The sequence below is a fragment of the Vombatus ursinus genome, unplaced genomic scaffold (genome assembly GCF_900497805.2).
Source record: "Vombatus ursinus unplaced genomic scaffold, bare-nosed wombat genome assembly UNPS02014789.1, whole genome shotgun sequence".
In the NCBI taxonomy this organism is placed as follows: domain Eukaryota; kingdom Metazoa; phylum Chordata; class Mammalia; order Diprotodontia; family Vombatidae; genus Vombatus; species Vombatus ursinus.
This window is the reverse complement of record NW_020954567.1, coordinates 12,554,363-12,572,116: the sequence shown is the minus strand read 5'-3', so window position 1 is coordinate 12,572,116 and position 17,754 is coordinate 12,554,363. Positions and strand designations below refer to the sequence as shown.

Sequence of the window (17,754 nt, the reverse complement as noted above, 5' to 3'; positions counted from 1 at the left end):
GGGGAAAGATAGATACAAATCACTTTTGTCAACCTTACTCTGGAGTTCCCAGGTTTACTGGGCAGTTTATTAAGTTTTGTATCTAGGAGAGACAGGGATAGAAATTTGCTTTATGTTCATATTCCCCTTATCAGCTCCAAGATCTTTTCTACCCTGAAACTAGGTCGTGTTTTTAAGAGATGATTGTGTGAGCCAGTATAATAGAAGTGACTATTCTACTTTAATTTACTTATCAAGTGCAATACCAATGAAACTACTAAGTAATTATTTTATAAAACTATAAAAAATGTAAGAAAATTCATCTAGAATGACAAAAGGCCAAGAATATCAAGAGAATCAATGAAAAAATGTCAAAGAAGGCAGCCTAGGAGTACCAAGTTTCAAACTATATTACAAAGCCATCATCATGAAAACAATTTGGTATTGATCAAGAATTAGAGTAGTGGATCAGTGGAATAGATTAGGTACACAATACACAGTAATAAATGACCATAGCAATCAAATGTTTGATAAACCCAAAGATCCAAGCTTTTGGGGCAAGAGCTCACCATTTGACAAAATTGCTGGGAAAACTGGAAAGCAGTTTGACAGAAAATAAGCATAGATCAACATCTCACACCATATATCACAATAAGGTCAAAATGGATAAATGATCTAGATATAAAAGGTGAGACTATCATATATAAATTAGAGGAGCACAGAAAAATTTATCTGTCATACCTGAGAAAATCAAATTGATAGTTTCCATTTTTGTAATTGATTCTATTCTTTATGCTGCCCATGCTTTGTCTCTGAGTTAAATTAAAAAATTCACTTTCCTTTCTGAGTTAAGTTTAGAAATTCAGCCTTCCTGATAATCACTGTAATGTTTTTGCATCAAAGAAATCTGTTGTCCTTGAAGAGTGCAGGTGGATGCCAGGGAGTCTGGTCTGTTATCATTGCAACACTGACTGTCTTTCAGGAAAGCCTGATCTGTTATGGCTGTGACACTAACTAGCCATGCAGGTAGACACCATGAAATGAGTTTTCTATAGCAACAAAATGAAGGAGGGGTTATTATTAGCCTTTCATTCCTAATTTCCAACTAATCACATTTTTCCTCATGCCTGTGATGCTTCAGACTATGTAACCAATCATATTGCTTTCCCCATCTGCGATGCTGCCTTTTAACTTTAGAATGCTCCTCCTTTTGTCTGTAAAAATGATCTATCTGTCCTTATTTGGGGTTTTTTTGCTTCCCGAGGAGCTGAAGACCCCTTTTATTGGTAATTGCTGGCCTTATCAATAAACTGAACATCCTCTTTGTGCCTCAGTTTACCTTTATTTCAATCATAACATATTCATGGGTAGGGGAAGAATTTATGAGTAAACACGAGATGGATTCATGGGAAGTAAAATGGATAATTTTGATTACACGAAATTAAAAAGGTTTTGCACAACAAAATTAATATGGTCAAAATTAGAAGTAAAGTGGAAAAAATTTATAGCAAGTTTCTCTGATAAAGGCCTCATTTCTCAAATATATAGGGAACTGAGCCAGATTTATAAAAATAAAAGCCATTTCCCTCTTGATAAGTGGTCAAAGGATATGAACATGCAATTTTCATAAGAAAAAAATCAAAGCTATCAATAGTCAGATAAAAAATGCTGTAAATCATTATTAATTAGAGAAATGCAAATTAAAACAACTCTGAGGTACTACCTCACAATACCAGACTGTCTAACATAACAGAAAAACATGATAAAAGCTGGAGGAGATGTGGAAACATTGGGGCATTAATACACTGTTGGTGGAATTGTGAACTAGTCCAACCATTCTGGAAAACAATTTGGAACTATGCCTAAAGGGCTGTAAAACTGTGCATACCCTTTGACTGTGTACCCTTTGACCCAGCAATACCATTACCAGGCCTATATCCCAAAGAAATAAAAGAAAAGGGAAAGGACTTATGCGTGCAAAAATATTCATAGCAGCTTCTTGTGATAGCAATGAATTGGAAATTGAGGGGATGCCTATCAATTGGGGAATGGCTGAACAAGTTGTTGTAAGTGACTGTGATGGAATACTATTGTGCTATAAGAAATGATGAGCAGGATGGTTTCAGAAAGACCTGAGAAGACTGATATGAACTGATACAAGGTGAACTGATGCATGAGCAGAACCAGAACACTATACACAATAACAGCAATATTGTAAGGATGATCAACTGTGAAAGACTTAGCTACTCTGGTGGATGCAATGATCCAAGGCAATTCCAAAGGACTTACGATGGTAAATGGTAACTACCTCTAGAAAGAGAACTGATGAACTCAGTGCATATTGAAGCATACTTTTTTCACTTTCTTTATGTTTCTTGCTTTTTATTTATTTATTTTTGCAACATGGCTAATATGAAAATATATTTAGCATTTAGGAAAAAAGAGTTGACTGTGAAAGTTGTCAGTGATTGATTGAGAGAGATGGGAAGAGAAGAATATCAGATTAGCCACACACCCAGAAATATTTGAATTAAACAATGAGGACTCAACAGACGTTTAATCAAACAGTTGCTTTCTCCATGTCCTTTCTCTATGATTTTGGTGGTGGGGAATGACACTTCTAACTAAATGTCTGTCTTGACCTCTCTGTTCTGACTGCTGAAAAGGAGCATTTCTGTGGGGAAATGGAAATTTACAGATTTTTAGTATTTCAGATACACCTGGAAGGGAACAATGGGTGTCATCTAGTCATGAATCATTTATTTTAGATTGGAAGGCACCTTAGAAGACATTAAGCCCAACTCCCTAATTTTACCAGTGGGGAAACTGATCCTCAAAGAGGTTAAGTGACTCGTCCAGGGTCACACAGCTAGTAAGTATCTGAGTCAGTATTTGAACCCAGATCTTCCTAACTCCTAAGTCCAGTGTGCTATTCTCTAAGGTTGCCTCTCCTAGATTTTATAGTTAAGAAAACTGGGACCCCAAAAGGTTAGGTCTCTTACAGTTAGTTAATGACTGAGCCAGGACTAGATCCCAAGTCCCCTGACTCAATCAGTCCTCTTTCAAATATGGTCAAACAATAGTGTACAAATAGCTAAGTATGGAGATATCATAGACGCTTCTTATGAAATATGCAAGAATTACAATTTAGTCATTCTTTTCTTTTCTTTTTTTAAACAGAGTTATACACAATAGGAGGTATGATTATAGAGATTATTGGAAGTCTCATAGTGGGATCGTGGAGTGCAAAAATCATCCAATACATGCTGGCAGACATATTTGGTGATACAGTGAATAATGTCATTCTTTGCTTCTCAACAGTATACTTGACTTTCTATATTGGTAAGAAAAGGGAAAAAATATATGTGCAATATGTAGCAGTGAATTACTTATTCTTTTTCTCCGCTATCATTTTCTGGTTCTGTTATTTTTTTTTCTTTACCCTTTTTTCTTATGACACTTCTGCCATTATATCTTTTGTTTAACCCCTCATATCATCCTTTTGCTACCCCAGTTACTTCCCAGATTTCCCTTTTATTCCCTTGTCTTTGACTTTTCCTATCACTTCCTCTCTGATCACCCACTCCCAATAGCTATTATAGAATCCCAGAGTTGGAAGTAATCACAGAGGTCATCTAGTCCAAACCCTCATCTAAAGAATAAATGTCTACTGTCTCCCACTAAGCCTTAGCTTCAGAATTCCTTCCCACCTCCATAACCTCAAAGATCAATTAAATAAGGTAAATAAATTAAATAAGGTAAGAACAGTGTCTCATTTAAATCTGTTGAGATTAAAATTCCAAGAGACAAAATTGCAAGCACAATTTAATAAATTTCTTAGGCTAGCAATAACCAAGAAATTGAGGTCATTAATCTCTCAGTTACCAAAGACCCCATCTGAGGGTCACAGGGCTCTTAAATCTAGGTGTGTCTTCCTTCTGATGGACCTGACAGTGCTTCCTTGGGACCTCCCCTGGCAAAGGTAAGGCAACTCTGATTGGTAGATGAGTTGGCCTTCAGGTGTTACACCCATCTCTGACCCTCAAGGAATGCTAATTGCTCCTTGAGAGACAACTGCCTCCAACAATCTTGGCTCAACCAGGTTTTCATTGCCTTGGTCTCCCCTATAGATTTCCCCAAATTTTGGTAAAGGAAAAGCAAGAACACAAGAGTCATCCCCTGGGGAAGGCCTAAGGATGGATCACATAGAAACATTGATTATTAAATAAGACAATCCAATATTAATTTTCCTCAATCTTTTTCCTTGTCATCAGAGAGGTAGGATTCTGGGGTAGTGAAGGACAGGTGCAAAGCCCAAGCCTGGAAGTGGCTGGGCAGAGTTATGAGGATCCAAGATTCCTTGTGGGTACTAGCTGTCTTGGCACTAAGAGTGTACAGGAATTCAATACCAGAGTGAGAAAGAATCCTCAGGAAAAGGAGAGCATCCAAGGGTGGGAAAGATGGCAGACAGGTTGGTTACTCTGTTAATACCTATATTGGACAGTAGGAAGTAAATCTCATTGTTTCTTCCTTCCCAACATGTCTCTATATACATCCCCTTCTCTCTACTCAGCAGCCACCACTTTTGTACAGGTTCTCTTCACCTCTCACCTGGACAGTTGCATTAGTCTTCTGGTTGCTCTCCCTGCCTCAAGTCTCTGTCCACTCCAGTCTATCCTCCACTCACTTGCCAAAGTATTTTTGCCTAAAGCTCAGGTCTGACTGTGTCCCTTCCCCATCCCACCCCTTTTCTGCAAAGCTTACCTGTTACCTTCAGGATCAAATAGAAAACCCTCTGTTTGGTATTTAAAGCCCTTCACCATCTGACTCCTTCCTTGTATTCCAATCTTTTTACACTTCTCTCCCCAAACTCTACTAGCCTACTCATACCTCATGCACAACACTCCATTCCTGACTTTGTTTTTGTATTTCCAGCATTTAGCACAGTGCCTGGCACATAGTAGACACTTAATAAATTCTTATTGACCAGTTGACTGACTGAATCTCTATGCCTGTAATGTTCTCCCTCTTCACCTCCACCTCCTGGCTTCCTTCCAGACTCAGTTTAAATCCCACTTTCTACAAGAGGCCTTTCCTAATCATTCCCACTTCTCTGATCCTAACTCCTCCTTTCACCCCCCCTTTCTGCCACTGCTAGTGCCTTCTCTCAGAAATTACCTTCCACATACACTTTGTATATCTTGTATGCACATAGTTATTTGCCTGTTTTCTCTCCTGAGTACCTTGAAGGCTGGGACCATGCTTTTCCCTTTCTTTGAATGTCAAGGACTTAGCACTATGCCTGGAACATAGGGAACACTTAATTACTTTTTGACTGTATCGCTAACCCGACTAAAATTCAGAAGCAGTGTTTGGAAAAACTTCCTCTTTCTTATCTCCCATGTACACTTTTAAATTTAATTTCCAAGGTATAAAATGTTTATGCTAAAAATTTAACAATTAGCTCTGGAGCAGGTTCAAGCTAGTGTCAGCACACCCTTAATATAGGTAGTGATACTTCTGAGAATTTTGCCTTAAGAGAATATGAGAGTGTTGCATAATGTCATTGGAATTAGGAGACCTGGGAAAGAAGGTCTTATGTGACTTCATACAGAGTTTATCCCCTATGTCGGAATCTAATTTGAGGCAGTATAACCAATTTATCAAGCTGTCTGTAGTGGACATAGATGTGTGGTTTATGCACTTGATATCATTGGATTCTTACTATACCTCTAGGAGGCAGGTAAAGTAAATACTATTAAACAGAAGAAGCAACTGAGGCTCAGAGGGATTAAGTGACTTGACCAGAGACATACAGTGAATAAATGAAAGAGCTACAATTTGAACCCGGGTCCTGAGAAACCATTTTTGAATGAATGTTTAATAACAAACATAAAGTGCATGGATTTTCACACATTTAATTTCATTCATTTCTCTTTCTCCCTAGCTGAATTTCTGGGACTTTCAGGCGTTGTTGCTCTAATTGCTCTTGGGCTCCTTTTAGATTCCTTAAGCTTTAGGCCAGGGATTGATATCACAATTTCTAAGTAAGATTATTACTATTTTATGTTTTTTTGCTGTATTTTATTATATTTTGTTATGTTTTATACTTTTTGGTAACTTGAATTTTATCTATAGTCATTTAAACTTAAAAAAACTCGCTTAAGGAACTGGATCCAGATCAGCTGATGCTGTGTCTGCTGCAGGCTTGATTGCAGCTGGAGGGCCACTTGTCCTCCTTCAGTCAAGCGCAGAGAACTGGGACCTCTGTTTTTTTATGTTTTGATGACTTCTTGTTATCACTTGGGGTGGGGAGTGGGGGGAGAAGGTTTTTGGTATTGGGGTGATGAGAGTTAGGAGGATCATGGGACTGGACTCTGAGTTGCAATCCAATTTTGTTGTTGTTCTTTCAAACAATTCTTGATACAACAACTTTTGCTTGTAGTGGACTGAGAAAGCCAGATTCCTGAGCCCATGAGAAAAGTGAAATGAATAGTTAAAATTAATACATTAAAATATGGCTTCCTTCCAACATAGGTTCTTATTCATGCTGTCATTTTCATGCCAATCTTTCATATTCACTTTCATTGGCATTGTGATTGGGTGTGAAGATGTTAGGCACTTGGAATTTCACAACGTAACTTTCATCATAATATTATTTGTAACAGTGAATGTTACAAGGTAAGAATTAATTCTATTGAAACTTGTTAAAATTAGGCTCTCCAGGTTGTATGTTTCTTTTAAAATCACTTTATTTTAAATTTATTTTATTTTAAATTTATGTAATAAAACAAACATTTCCATAACATAGTATAATAAAAAAAAGATAATTGCACAAGAAACTGCAAATCTATTATGTGCAACTTGCTATTCCTTTTAAATATATAATAAAATAATTGTTAGAAATAGAGCTCCTTGGACTCCCTCAGCAGGGTTGGGAAGTTAGCCCAGGGGAGCTGCCACAACCCATTGCTTTCCAAGTTGCAATGCTGAGTGGAGTCTCACTCTTAGTAATGAAACTTAGTCTGGAGTGAAAGAAGAATTGTTTATTATGGTTCTTGCAAGAATCGGGTGTGCCCCTTGGTGGGAGAGGCACACCATATAGAAGCAAGAGCTAGCTTTTATACTGTTAGTATGATCCTGCTCCTCCCATCAGAGCAAGGATTGGTCCAGCTCATCTGAGTTACACTCTTTCTGAACCGCCTATCCCATGTTCCTCCTTTCCATGTTAATACCTCCCAATTCATGTGTCCCATCTTAAAAAATGGCAGCTATCTCCACCCTTGGTGTCAGTTAATATCCAATAAGCTTATTAAGCAAGCTCCGTGGAGAAAAGCCTTTGTCCTGTCCTTGACCCCAATGGGTTTAGCCTCCAGGGCTCTTTCTTAAGGAATTAGTTGTTTTGCAGAATGTTTGGGGCACTTTCTGATTGGTTGAGGGACTATCCATAAGATCTTGGAAGTCCTTCTCAGAATTCCCTTGTTCTGTTGTAGAAGCCTAACTTCTAATGCTTTCCCACATCATGTAAATTTCTTTTTTTTTCTTTTTCCTTTTTTTCTTCCCTCTCTCCCCATCCCTACCCTAGAGATAGCTACCATTAGACACAAATAGGTATATATGTATATATCTATATTGTGTGTATACATATATATATATAATTATTGTATACATACTTCTATCAATTCATTCTTTGGATGCAGATAGCACCTTTCTTCATATGTCCTTTATTTTTAATTTGTGTATTTTTAATAGTCAAAATTACTTAGCTGCTCAAAGTCATTCTTAAAACAATATTGCTATTACTGTATACAGTGTTCTCTTGGTTCTGCTCACTTTGCTCTTTATCATTTCATCCAAGTCTTTCCATGCTTTTCTAAGATCATTGAGCTCATCATTTCTTATGGCACAGTGATATTCCATCACAACCATACACCACAACTTGTACAGCCATTCCCCAATTGATGGGGATCCCTGCAATTTCCAGTTCTTTGCCAACACAAAGAGAGCTGCTGGAAACATCCCATTCACATTCAAAGTTATAATTACTATTTGTGAATTTATCTCCACCTTTACTCACTATTTTCTTTCTCAGTCTCTCTTTGTATCATATACACAAACATATACAGATATATACTCATATGTACATACATACACGCAATAGATGAGTCTAAGGGATAGCAAAAATATGAAGGAAGGTGGCCTAGATGTACCAGATCTTAAATTGTATTATAAAGAAGTAATTATCAAAACAATCTGGCTAAGAAACAGAGTGCTGGATCAGTGGAATAGATTAGGTACATAATACATTGTAGTAAACGCCCATAGTAATTTAGTGTTTGATAAATTCAAAGATCCAAGCTTTTGGGACAAAAATTTATTATTCAACAAAAACTGTTAGGAAAATTGGAAAGCTGTATGGCACAAACTAGGTATAGACCAATGTCTCACACTATATACCAAGACAAGGTCAAAATGGGTACATGATTTAGACATAAGGGGTGATATCATAAACAAATTATGAGAGTATGGAATAGTTTATCTATTAGATCTATGGATAAGGGAAGAATTTAGGACCAAACAAGATATAGAGAATATTAAGAAATATAAAAAATAGATCATTTTGATTATATAAAATTAAAGCATTTTTGTACAAACAAAAGCAATGCCACCAAAATTAGAAGGAAAGCAGAAAACTGGGAGAAATTTTTTATAGCAAGTATCTCCGGTAAAGCCCTAATTTCTCAAATATATAGAAAACTGAATCAAATTTATAAGAATACAAGTCATTCGCCAATTAGTAAATGGTTAAAGAATATGAACAGATGATTTTCAGATGAAGAAATCAAAGCTATCCATAGTCACGTGAAAAAATGCTTTAAATCACTATTGATTAGAGAAATGCAAATTAAAACAAATCTGAGCTACCACTTCATACCATAGCCATCAGATTGGCCTAATATGACAAAAAAGGAAAATAATAAATGTTGGAGGGTATGTGGGAAAACTGGGACACTAATGCATTATTGGTGGAGTTGTAAATTGATCCAGTCATTCTGGAGAGTAATTTGGAATTATCAAACTGTGCATACACTTTGATCAACTACTAGGTCTGTATCCAAAAGATATTAAAAAACAAAAGGGAAAGGAACCTATTTATACAAAAAAAATTTATAGCAGCTCTTTTTGTGATGGCTAAGAATTGGAAACTGAGGGAATAGCCATCAATTGGGGAATGGCTGAACAAGTTGTGGGATATGATTGTAATAGAATATTATTGTGCTATAAGAAATGACAAACAGGATGATTTTAGAAAAAAACTGGACTCAAACGAACTGATACAAAATGAAGTGAGCAGACTCAGGAGAACATTATACACAGTAACAGCAATATTGTTCGATGAAGAACTGTGATCCAAGACACTCCCAAAGGACTCATGATGATAAATGCTATCTGCCTCCAGAGAATGAACAGATGTTGTCTAAATACTCCCTCCCTCTCTCCCTACCTCCCTCTTTCCCTTCCTTCCTCCCTCCCTTCCTTCCTCCCTTTCTTCCTTCCTCCTTTCCTTCCTTCTTCCTCCTTCCCTTCCTTTCTCCCTCCCTTCCTTCCTCCCTTCCTTCCTTCCTTCCTTCCTTCCTTCCTTCCTTCCTTCCTTCCTTCCTTCCTTTCTTTCTTTCACAAAATGACTAATATGGATATGTTTTACATGATTGCACATGTATAATCTTTATCAGATTACTTACTCTCTCGGGGAGGAGGAAGGGGTAGAATTTGGAACTCAAAAGTGAAAAAAAATGTTAAAATTAGTTTTTACATGTAATTGGGGAAAAATAAAATATTACTTAAAATTTAAAAAAAAAGGAGGGGTAGCACTTGAATTTACAGCCAGAATACATGATGGCCTCTTATTAGGGGATTTCTGAGGTTGAAATTTAGGAGGTTGGAATAGGGTATCTAACTATTAGGCCCCTTCCAATCCTAAGATTCTCTGATCTAAACCTTGATCTTTTGTTGCTAATGTTTTTCTTTGCACAGGATGATAACTATTCTGCTAGTAAGCCCTATATTTCTACATTCTTATTGTGAATTCAATTGGAGGTGGGGAATTATTATCATCTGGTCTGGCATTAAGGGATCTTTCAGCTTAATCCTGGCTCCTGATATCCATAACTTGAATGAAGAAAAAGTAGAATTACCACAAATGGTAATTAGTCAAAAGCTTTACTTTTCTATTCCTCCCCCACCCCAAATTACTTTTGCAGCAGCTATGTAGTATACTATTCAGTACACTTAATTGTTTTCTTCTGAATTGAGGCAGGTAGGTGGTTCAGTGGATACTTGTCTCTGGGCCTGGAGTCAGGAAAATTTGAGTTAAAATATCACCTCAGACACTAGCTAGGTGACCCTGAGCAAGTCTTTTGACCTCTGGTTCAGTTTCATCATCTATACAATGGGGATAATAATAGCACCTACCTCCCAGGATTGTTGTGAAGTTAAAATGGGATAACATTTGTAAAGTGTTTTGCAAATAATTTTGACTAATGAGATTAGTCAGAACTCTTAATTTTCCTCCATTAAGAAGAAAGAAACTCAAAAGGAACTTGAAAATGTTGATAATATGAAAGGGCCTGTCTCTTAGTTTTTGTATTCACATTGACTTTGCATAAGAAATAACACCATTGATTATATAATTTTGGAGGTTGTGAAAAAATCAGATGTGAATATATTATGGCAAAAAGACAAATGTGAGCTAAGGGACACAGCAATGAGGAATTGTAGGGGGGAATATATTTTATTGATCTCTTTCATTTTTACATTATCATTATTTCTAGTTATATTCTTCTCTCCTCTCTCCTTCTCCCCAAATAGCTAACCCTTATACCAAAGAACAAAAAAGAAGAGGAAAACAAAAGAGGTCAACAAAACCAGCTCATTAATTATCCAAATTTGACAACACATGCCTTGATTAGAGGTGTTGGTCCATGAAATTGTTGATTGACCACCTCATTTGCTGATACTAGGCTTAGGAAACGCTTATCATCTGCAATAGTTAAAAAGGATTTATTCAGCATCTACAATTTGCTAAATCACCCTCAATTCCAAGAATGTTCTTTCTGTTCCTTTGCACAACCTCAGTTTGGTAGAGGTATATACAAGGATGGTAATTCTATGCTGACACTTGAACTCTTTTGGAGGTTCCCACAGGAGCCCAGATGTACCTAGTGCTGGAATAAGAAGTAGGCTCAGCCTTATTTGGTGCAACATAATGCCACAGTGATTTCTGGAGCCTTCTCTATGTCTGGGAATCACCACAACTTGCTTCTAGAACCTGTATGACCAGAGCAGCAGCTGCTATTGGCCAGGAACCACCTTCCTCATTCTCTCTGTGGTTTGTACTGCTGGCCGCTGCTTGGGGCCCTTGCGATGCAAGCTGAGGACTTGCCTCCCCTTGATGGTTTGGCTGTCCATAGACTACACTGTTCTGTGTGGATCTTCGTAGGCAAGAGTAACTAGGGAGTTTCATCATCGTCACCTTGACAGAGAAAATATATCTTTGAGGTAGTAAATAGCTTCTGTACCTCAGCTATTATATTCAAAGAGGGAAGGGATAGGAACCAAACCTGGAATTTCATTGGTATAGTGGAACTTCCAAGTGAAGCATCTCTCTCTCTTGGCATAGGTTAGTATTCTGTAATTTATGGTCTTAGAGGGTTTTATAAAGCACTGAGATGATGAATGACTTGAACTAATCAATAAATCTATTAACAAGTATTTATTAAGCACCTACTGAATGCCAGGCTCTATACTAGCTAGGTTGTTGGGAATACAAGCACAGGGAATGAAATGATCCCTACTTATAATGAGCTTATGTGCCAATAAGGGAGACAAGTACATATAAAATATAGGTAGAGAATAAATATAAAGTTAACATACACATATATTTAAAAGTGGTTAAATACAAGGTGCTGTGAGATGGAGGGAGCTAGCATTTGGAGTCTCAACTGCATTCTAAAGAATATGACTTGTGCAGAGTCATACAGATAATAGTTATCAGAGATAGGACTTGAACCCAGATCTTCATGACCAGTTCTTTATCTATTCTGTCACAATGCCTCTATTCAGAGGGAAAAAATCCTTTTGTGTCATACTATTGACTGGAAGGGAATTTTTTTTCTTTTTCTTTTTCTTTCTTTTCTTTTCTTTTCTTTTTTTTTTTTTTTTGAGGCAATGGGGTGAAGTGACTTGCCCAGGGTCACACAGCTAGTGAGTGTTATGTGTCTGAGGCCAGATTTGAACTCAAGTCTTCCTGAATCCAAGGGTGGTGCTCTACCCACTGTGCCATCTAGCTGTCCCTGGAAGAGAATTTTTTAAAAATTTAAAAATCTAAATAAGATCAAAGTTTAGATTTCTCTATGACTGAATAATGATTAACCTTGGAAAAATTTTAATGACTTTTTCTTATTTGTTAATTTTTTAGTTTCTAATCTATGTACTGGCCATATCTGTATTGAGTATGCTGATAAATTCAACCATGGTGACTCACTCAGCGATGACATTAGGTAAAGTATAGCAAATTTACAACAATTATCTTGGAAAAATAAGGCCAATAATGAGTCATTTTAGTAGAACACATACTTGTTTAGTTATCGTTATTCAAATAATATTATTGTGTCATATAGTGTGATTGTTGGAATAACTCATAAGTTAATCCTATGCTAGACTAAAGGAGCAGTCCATGAAGTCTAATTGCCTGGTGATACTGCGAGGCTGCTGCTCTGGGATGTGTAAGGGACTAGGATGGCCCCAGGAAAACCTGAGAGTAAGGGGATAACAATGGAGGGCAAGAGATCTATCAACTTAGCAGTTAGTGGAAGTAATCTTCCTAGAATATCTCTGTTAGTTTCTGTTTAAATTTGTAAACTCATGCTTATGGGGAAACCCATGGTCTAAGGACAAAATACCCCATTAATTTTATCTGGCTGACTACAAGTATTTGCAAAAATGCAGACCTTTGACAGCAACAATTTTTGTATTAAAAACATTTTTCATGTATACAGTCTATAATCATAATTACTTATGACAAAAACATTATTGACAAGGTTACTTTTGCACCCTAAGATTCACAAAGGGTAGGAAAGGAGATGGAGAAGACAAATGCTACCAATTTCCCAATGTTTATAAATGATAATAATCAGTCATTCAACAAGCATTCATCAAATACCTACTATGCCAAGCACAGGTAGGTACTGTGCTAAGCTCTGCAATATACAGACAAAAGTGAAATAATTCCTATTCTTAAGGAGCTTGTGTTATAATTGGGGGAGTGTTGGGTGGCAGACCATCCAGAGGGACAGTCCACCTCTGAGAGGATACTGAGATACTGAAGAAAAAGGGGCAATACATACCAGCATGATAGTAAATAGGTTTTATTGGGGGAACTTACTTATAAGGCTAGTCCTGTGCAGGGCAGGACAGTGGTAGATTTCCACTCCAAGCCTAGGCCAGGCCAGATATTATACAGAAACAGATCAAAGAAGGCATAGTGCTAAAAGATGGCCCAGGATCACATGCAAGTTTTCCTACAGAAAGGAGCTATTTTGCTTTTTACAATAACCATGGTACCCAAAGTCACATTCCTAGGCTCTTGCTCCCACCATGTATACTCCACCCCTTGGGACCTGCTCATAAATTCTTTCTGATAGTATCTTCCCCAAGGATCCATGAGTGGTACACGAGTGGTTCCATTATCATGGTGGAAGCAGAGGAGTTCATCAATGAGCTACACTAGAGACACAATCCACAGCATCAAAATAAGCACAATCAGGAAAACAACAAAACCAACAGGAAAATAACCTGTTGAAATTTTCTTCCACCCTACCCCAAGAGAGGTGAAGAAAGAGTCTGTGGCATCTGGCGATTGTTGGAAGAACTAGATTTCCAAACTTAACTTATTACAGCCCAGCTGAATTTCTGAACTAAATTCAGAGACAAGGAAACATGGCTTCAGTGATTTTACAACATATTGGAGATGATGCAGAATAGAATCAATCACAAAATGGAATCAGAGTAATTTGATTTTCTCAATTTCCCCTTATTGTCAATGGGAAACCTGTCACAATTTCCCTTGACTTATTAATGTAAGAACAAGAATATTGGTTAATCATAGTATAAGCCATAGTAAGAATATCTAAAACCATGGACAATTTTTAGAGATTTATGTGTCACCAAGGTAACTAAGAAAAATCAGCTAATGTAGATATTGTGAAACAAAAGCCAAAGTAATACAATAAAGTTCATCAATACGGACTAACATCATCTCCTTGTATTTTAGTAACCCACTCCCAATGTCCACTTAATCAACACAGTTCCTCTTGGATTCCTGATGTTCCCATGTAGTCACCAGGTCTCTAAAAGCATCTCCTAGACATTCTGGAATGGGCCCTGTTCTTGGGCAGCTCTGAAGTGGTCTCTTTTTTCATTAGATTTGCTTCTATGGTTCCACATTACTTGTGGATTTTTAGATGTTCCTGCTAAAATCCTTTACAAAATAGATCTCAGTACAATTTAGTACACCCTTCTAAATTTTGCTTTTCCAATAATTAGTTCACATGATGAAAACCAGCTCAAACCTATGGTCTTGGTCTTGTTAACAATAGAGCTATAGGAAGAAAATCAAATTAGAAACCTATGGTTCACTTGAAACCTCAGAGAATTTAAATTTTTACATATCCCCTTAGAATCATAATACATTTGACTTATATAATAGTCTGATCTTGTTGCTTTCTCAAACTTTTCCACTCCATTTCCAATTTTCCTCCTTTAAGAGGACTAGATACTGATAAGAATCTAATCCTATACGTGAAAACATAGATAACAACACTCGTTGTTAAGTAGATGCTTTCTACTCCTAAGTTCCATGGCTACACAAATGAAACTGAGAATAGGTTTGTATCAAATGAGTTGTCTATAGCAAAACAAATTTAGTTGTTGACCATATTCAAATGGAATAGATATTACACATACATTGACTGCTGCTCTTAGAAGTCCTTTAAGCAATGGAGACAGCTTTAAAGTAACTCCTGAGCAATTTGCATGTCTATTAGGACATGTTCTATATATAGATGTTAATTTCTGATTAAATAACAAACCTAAGTAAAATTATATTTCCCATTGTGGTAATACAAGATGGTTCATAAGCTACTCTCCACTAAGATGATGGATTGCAATGAAATTCTATTCCTTAAAACAGAAGAATTTTCTGATGTTAACCTCACAAATTAATAGATTCATATCTTTGTTTCACAAGCTTCTTTATTTGTCCAATTATTCCCATATTATTTTGAAATATTTTAAGAACCTTATCTTCTACATGAATTTATAACTTTTAACAGGCAGATGACAAGCTCAAGAACCAATTTACATAGTTGCTTAGGGTATGGAATGACTGCCAATTCAGATTGAGGAACAGTAAGATATTTTATACTTACATCTTCTTACAGTATCATGATGATACTGTTTGCCTGCCCTGATAATAGAAGTTTGCTATAAGAGGAAAAAGCAGGGACATGACTATACCAGCATCAAAACTAGTCCTCCCAGTTTAAGCCTGAGAGCGCAGAATGATTCAACACATGTACACCAGAATAAAGTAAACTTGTAAGAGTCACAATTAGTAGCCAATCATACGGAAAATTTTCACCTCATTTACAGGGTATTATAGTCAGAGTTAGGATTAATCAGGTGGGAAATATTTCTGTTCAAAAGGAAGTAACACAATGGGAAAACTGAGTCAAGAAGTTTCTACTTTAGGCTATGCCAAGGTATCCCTTTGACTTTTCTCAGACACAGACATTCACAAGCAACAATTTAGGATCACACTCCCTCTGAGCAGTTTATCTCTTGAATGGTGGATTCCTGACTTAATGATCAATCAGACAATCATACCTGAATACAAAACTCAATACAAAACAATATCAATTACAGTCCCAAGAGATTTTATCTTAAAAAGCAAGTTTTGCTAATCACAGTTTAGGGCTGGATACAGTTATCATTACTCTCATGTTTTTGCAATTGGAAATAAAGGTTTACTAGGCCTCACACACATATGAAATGGTTTTACTTAGCATCCTTCACTTGTTCTTTTTCTTCTTTTCCACAAGTTTAAACTCATTCTGGTGTAAAATTCAACAATTACATTCTGAAACTCCACTTAGTGACTATATGAACCACAAATCATCACATAAATCACTTGTATATTATAAACAAACTTGTAAATTCTCCACTCCTTTTCAAGGAGTGAATGAAGAGGTCCCATCTTTCCAGTAAGTCAATTCATTGTTCAGGAATTTCACAGCCCTAGCAGTCTCTTTCCCTGGGCTTATAATAATCTATGACCTTGTCCAAGTGGGTCCTTATAAGTTCACAAACAAGGAGATTCTATAAGGTCTATTCTTGTACCTTTTCCCACACAGTGATTAGCAAATTTTTCTTCTCTCCTCCCCCCTCCCCCCCAATAATTTTCTCGGTTCCTGCTGAGCTTCATCACTCAATTGTGGCCCTACCTGGAAAGATTTTTCCCAGGCTATTACTGCTTATCTATGGGGAATCAGACTCCCTCCTGCTCCCTTTTGAATGCTGGTATTCCCATGTAAATGTATTCAAGGCTATTTACTGTTAGTGCTTCTTTCATTTAAGCCTACTGGCAAAGATTCAAAGTGACAGTTTTGCATTTTCACACCTCTGTCTTTTAGGACACATGAAACTTCCCTTTTAGAATTAGATTAAAGCCCTTCAAATCTGTACCTGTCTTGTTTCTTTCATATTCTGATCTGACACTTCCATTACCTTCCCTTATTCTTGGTTGTAATCTAGCTCCTTTGCCCTTGAGAATGTAAAAGTTGCTAAATTTTGTGTTATCCTGACTGTGGTTCCTTGAGATTTAAGTTGTTTCTTTCTGGTTGCTTCCAATATTTTCTCTTTGACCTGGGGGCTCTGGAATTTGACTATCGTATCACTAGGCATTTTCATTTTGAGATCTCTTTTGGGGGTGATTGGTGGAGTCTTTCAATTTTTATTGGATCCTCTGATTTTAGGATATCAGGACAGTTTTTCTTGATAATTTCTTGAACTATGATGATTGCTATCCCTGACTTGTTTTTATTTTCACCTGAAGCATACTAGTTTTTGCTCTGACCCCTTATTTCAACTCTGTGTGAATATTTATTTTGTGTGTGTTTCTTGTAAACAACCTATTGTTATAGTCAGCTGTCACATCTATTCCGCTATCCTCTTCCCTCTTATATGTGAAATCATCCCATTCACATTTACATTTATGATTGTTAATTGTGTATTTCTTTTCATTCTGTTTTCTTCTATTTTCTATTTTCTTTTTTTCCCATCCACTCTTTAAAAAGAAGAGAGGGGCAGCTAGGCGGTGCAGTGGATAGAGCACCAGCCCTGGAGTCAGGAGGACCTGAGTTCAAATCTGGCCTCAGACACATAATACTCACTAGCTGTGTGACTCTGGGCAAGTCACTTAACCCCAAATGCCTCACAAAAAAAAAAAAAGAGGAAGAGAATTGTGAGCAGGGAAGAGTATGCTCAGCACTATGCTCCAGATTTGATGCAATCTGCTTTGGTACCTCTGCCCTGTTCTCTTTCCCTCATTCAGAGCCAATCACAGGTTCACATCCTTTCTTTCTTTCCTTTTAAATCCCTCTTAGAAATTCACTCTTTATGGCTAAAGTTTCTTTATCCTTCCCTTAATCTACAACC

General features: G+C 36.8%; 1 protein-coding gene across 1 annotated transcript in view; it reads left to right on the top strand.

Moving 5' to 3' along the window:
* Positions 1 to 17,754, top strand: part of SLC9C2 (solute carrier family 9 member C2 (putative)) — a 116,630-nt gene that overhangs the window by 24,593 nt on the left and 74,283 nt on the right. The window contains exons 7-11 of the mRNA XM_027868629.1: positions 3,160 to 3,321; positions 5,927 to 6,026; positions 6,517 to 6,660; positions 10,015 to 10,183; positions 12,458 to 12,539. Coding sequence (XP_027724430.1) covers positions 3,160 to 3,321; positions 5,927 to 6,026; positions 6,517 to 6,660; positions 10,015 to 10,183; positions 12,458 to 12,539 — 657 coding nt within the window. The remainder of the gene's footprint in view (positions 1 to 3,159; positions 3,322 to 5,926; positions 6,027 to 6,516; positions 6,661 to 10,014; positions 10,184 to 12,457; positions 12,540 to 17,754) is intronic.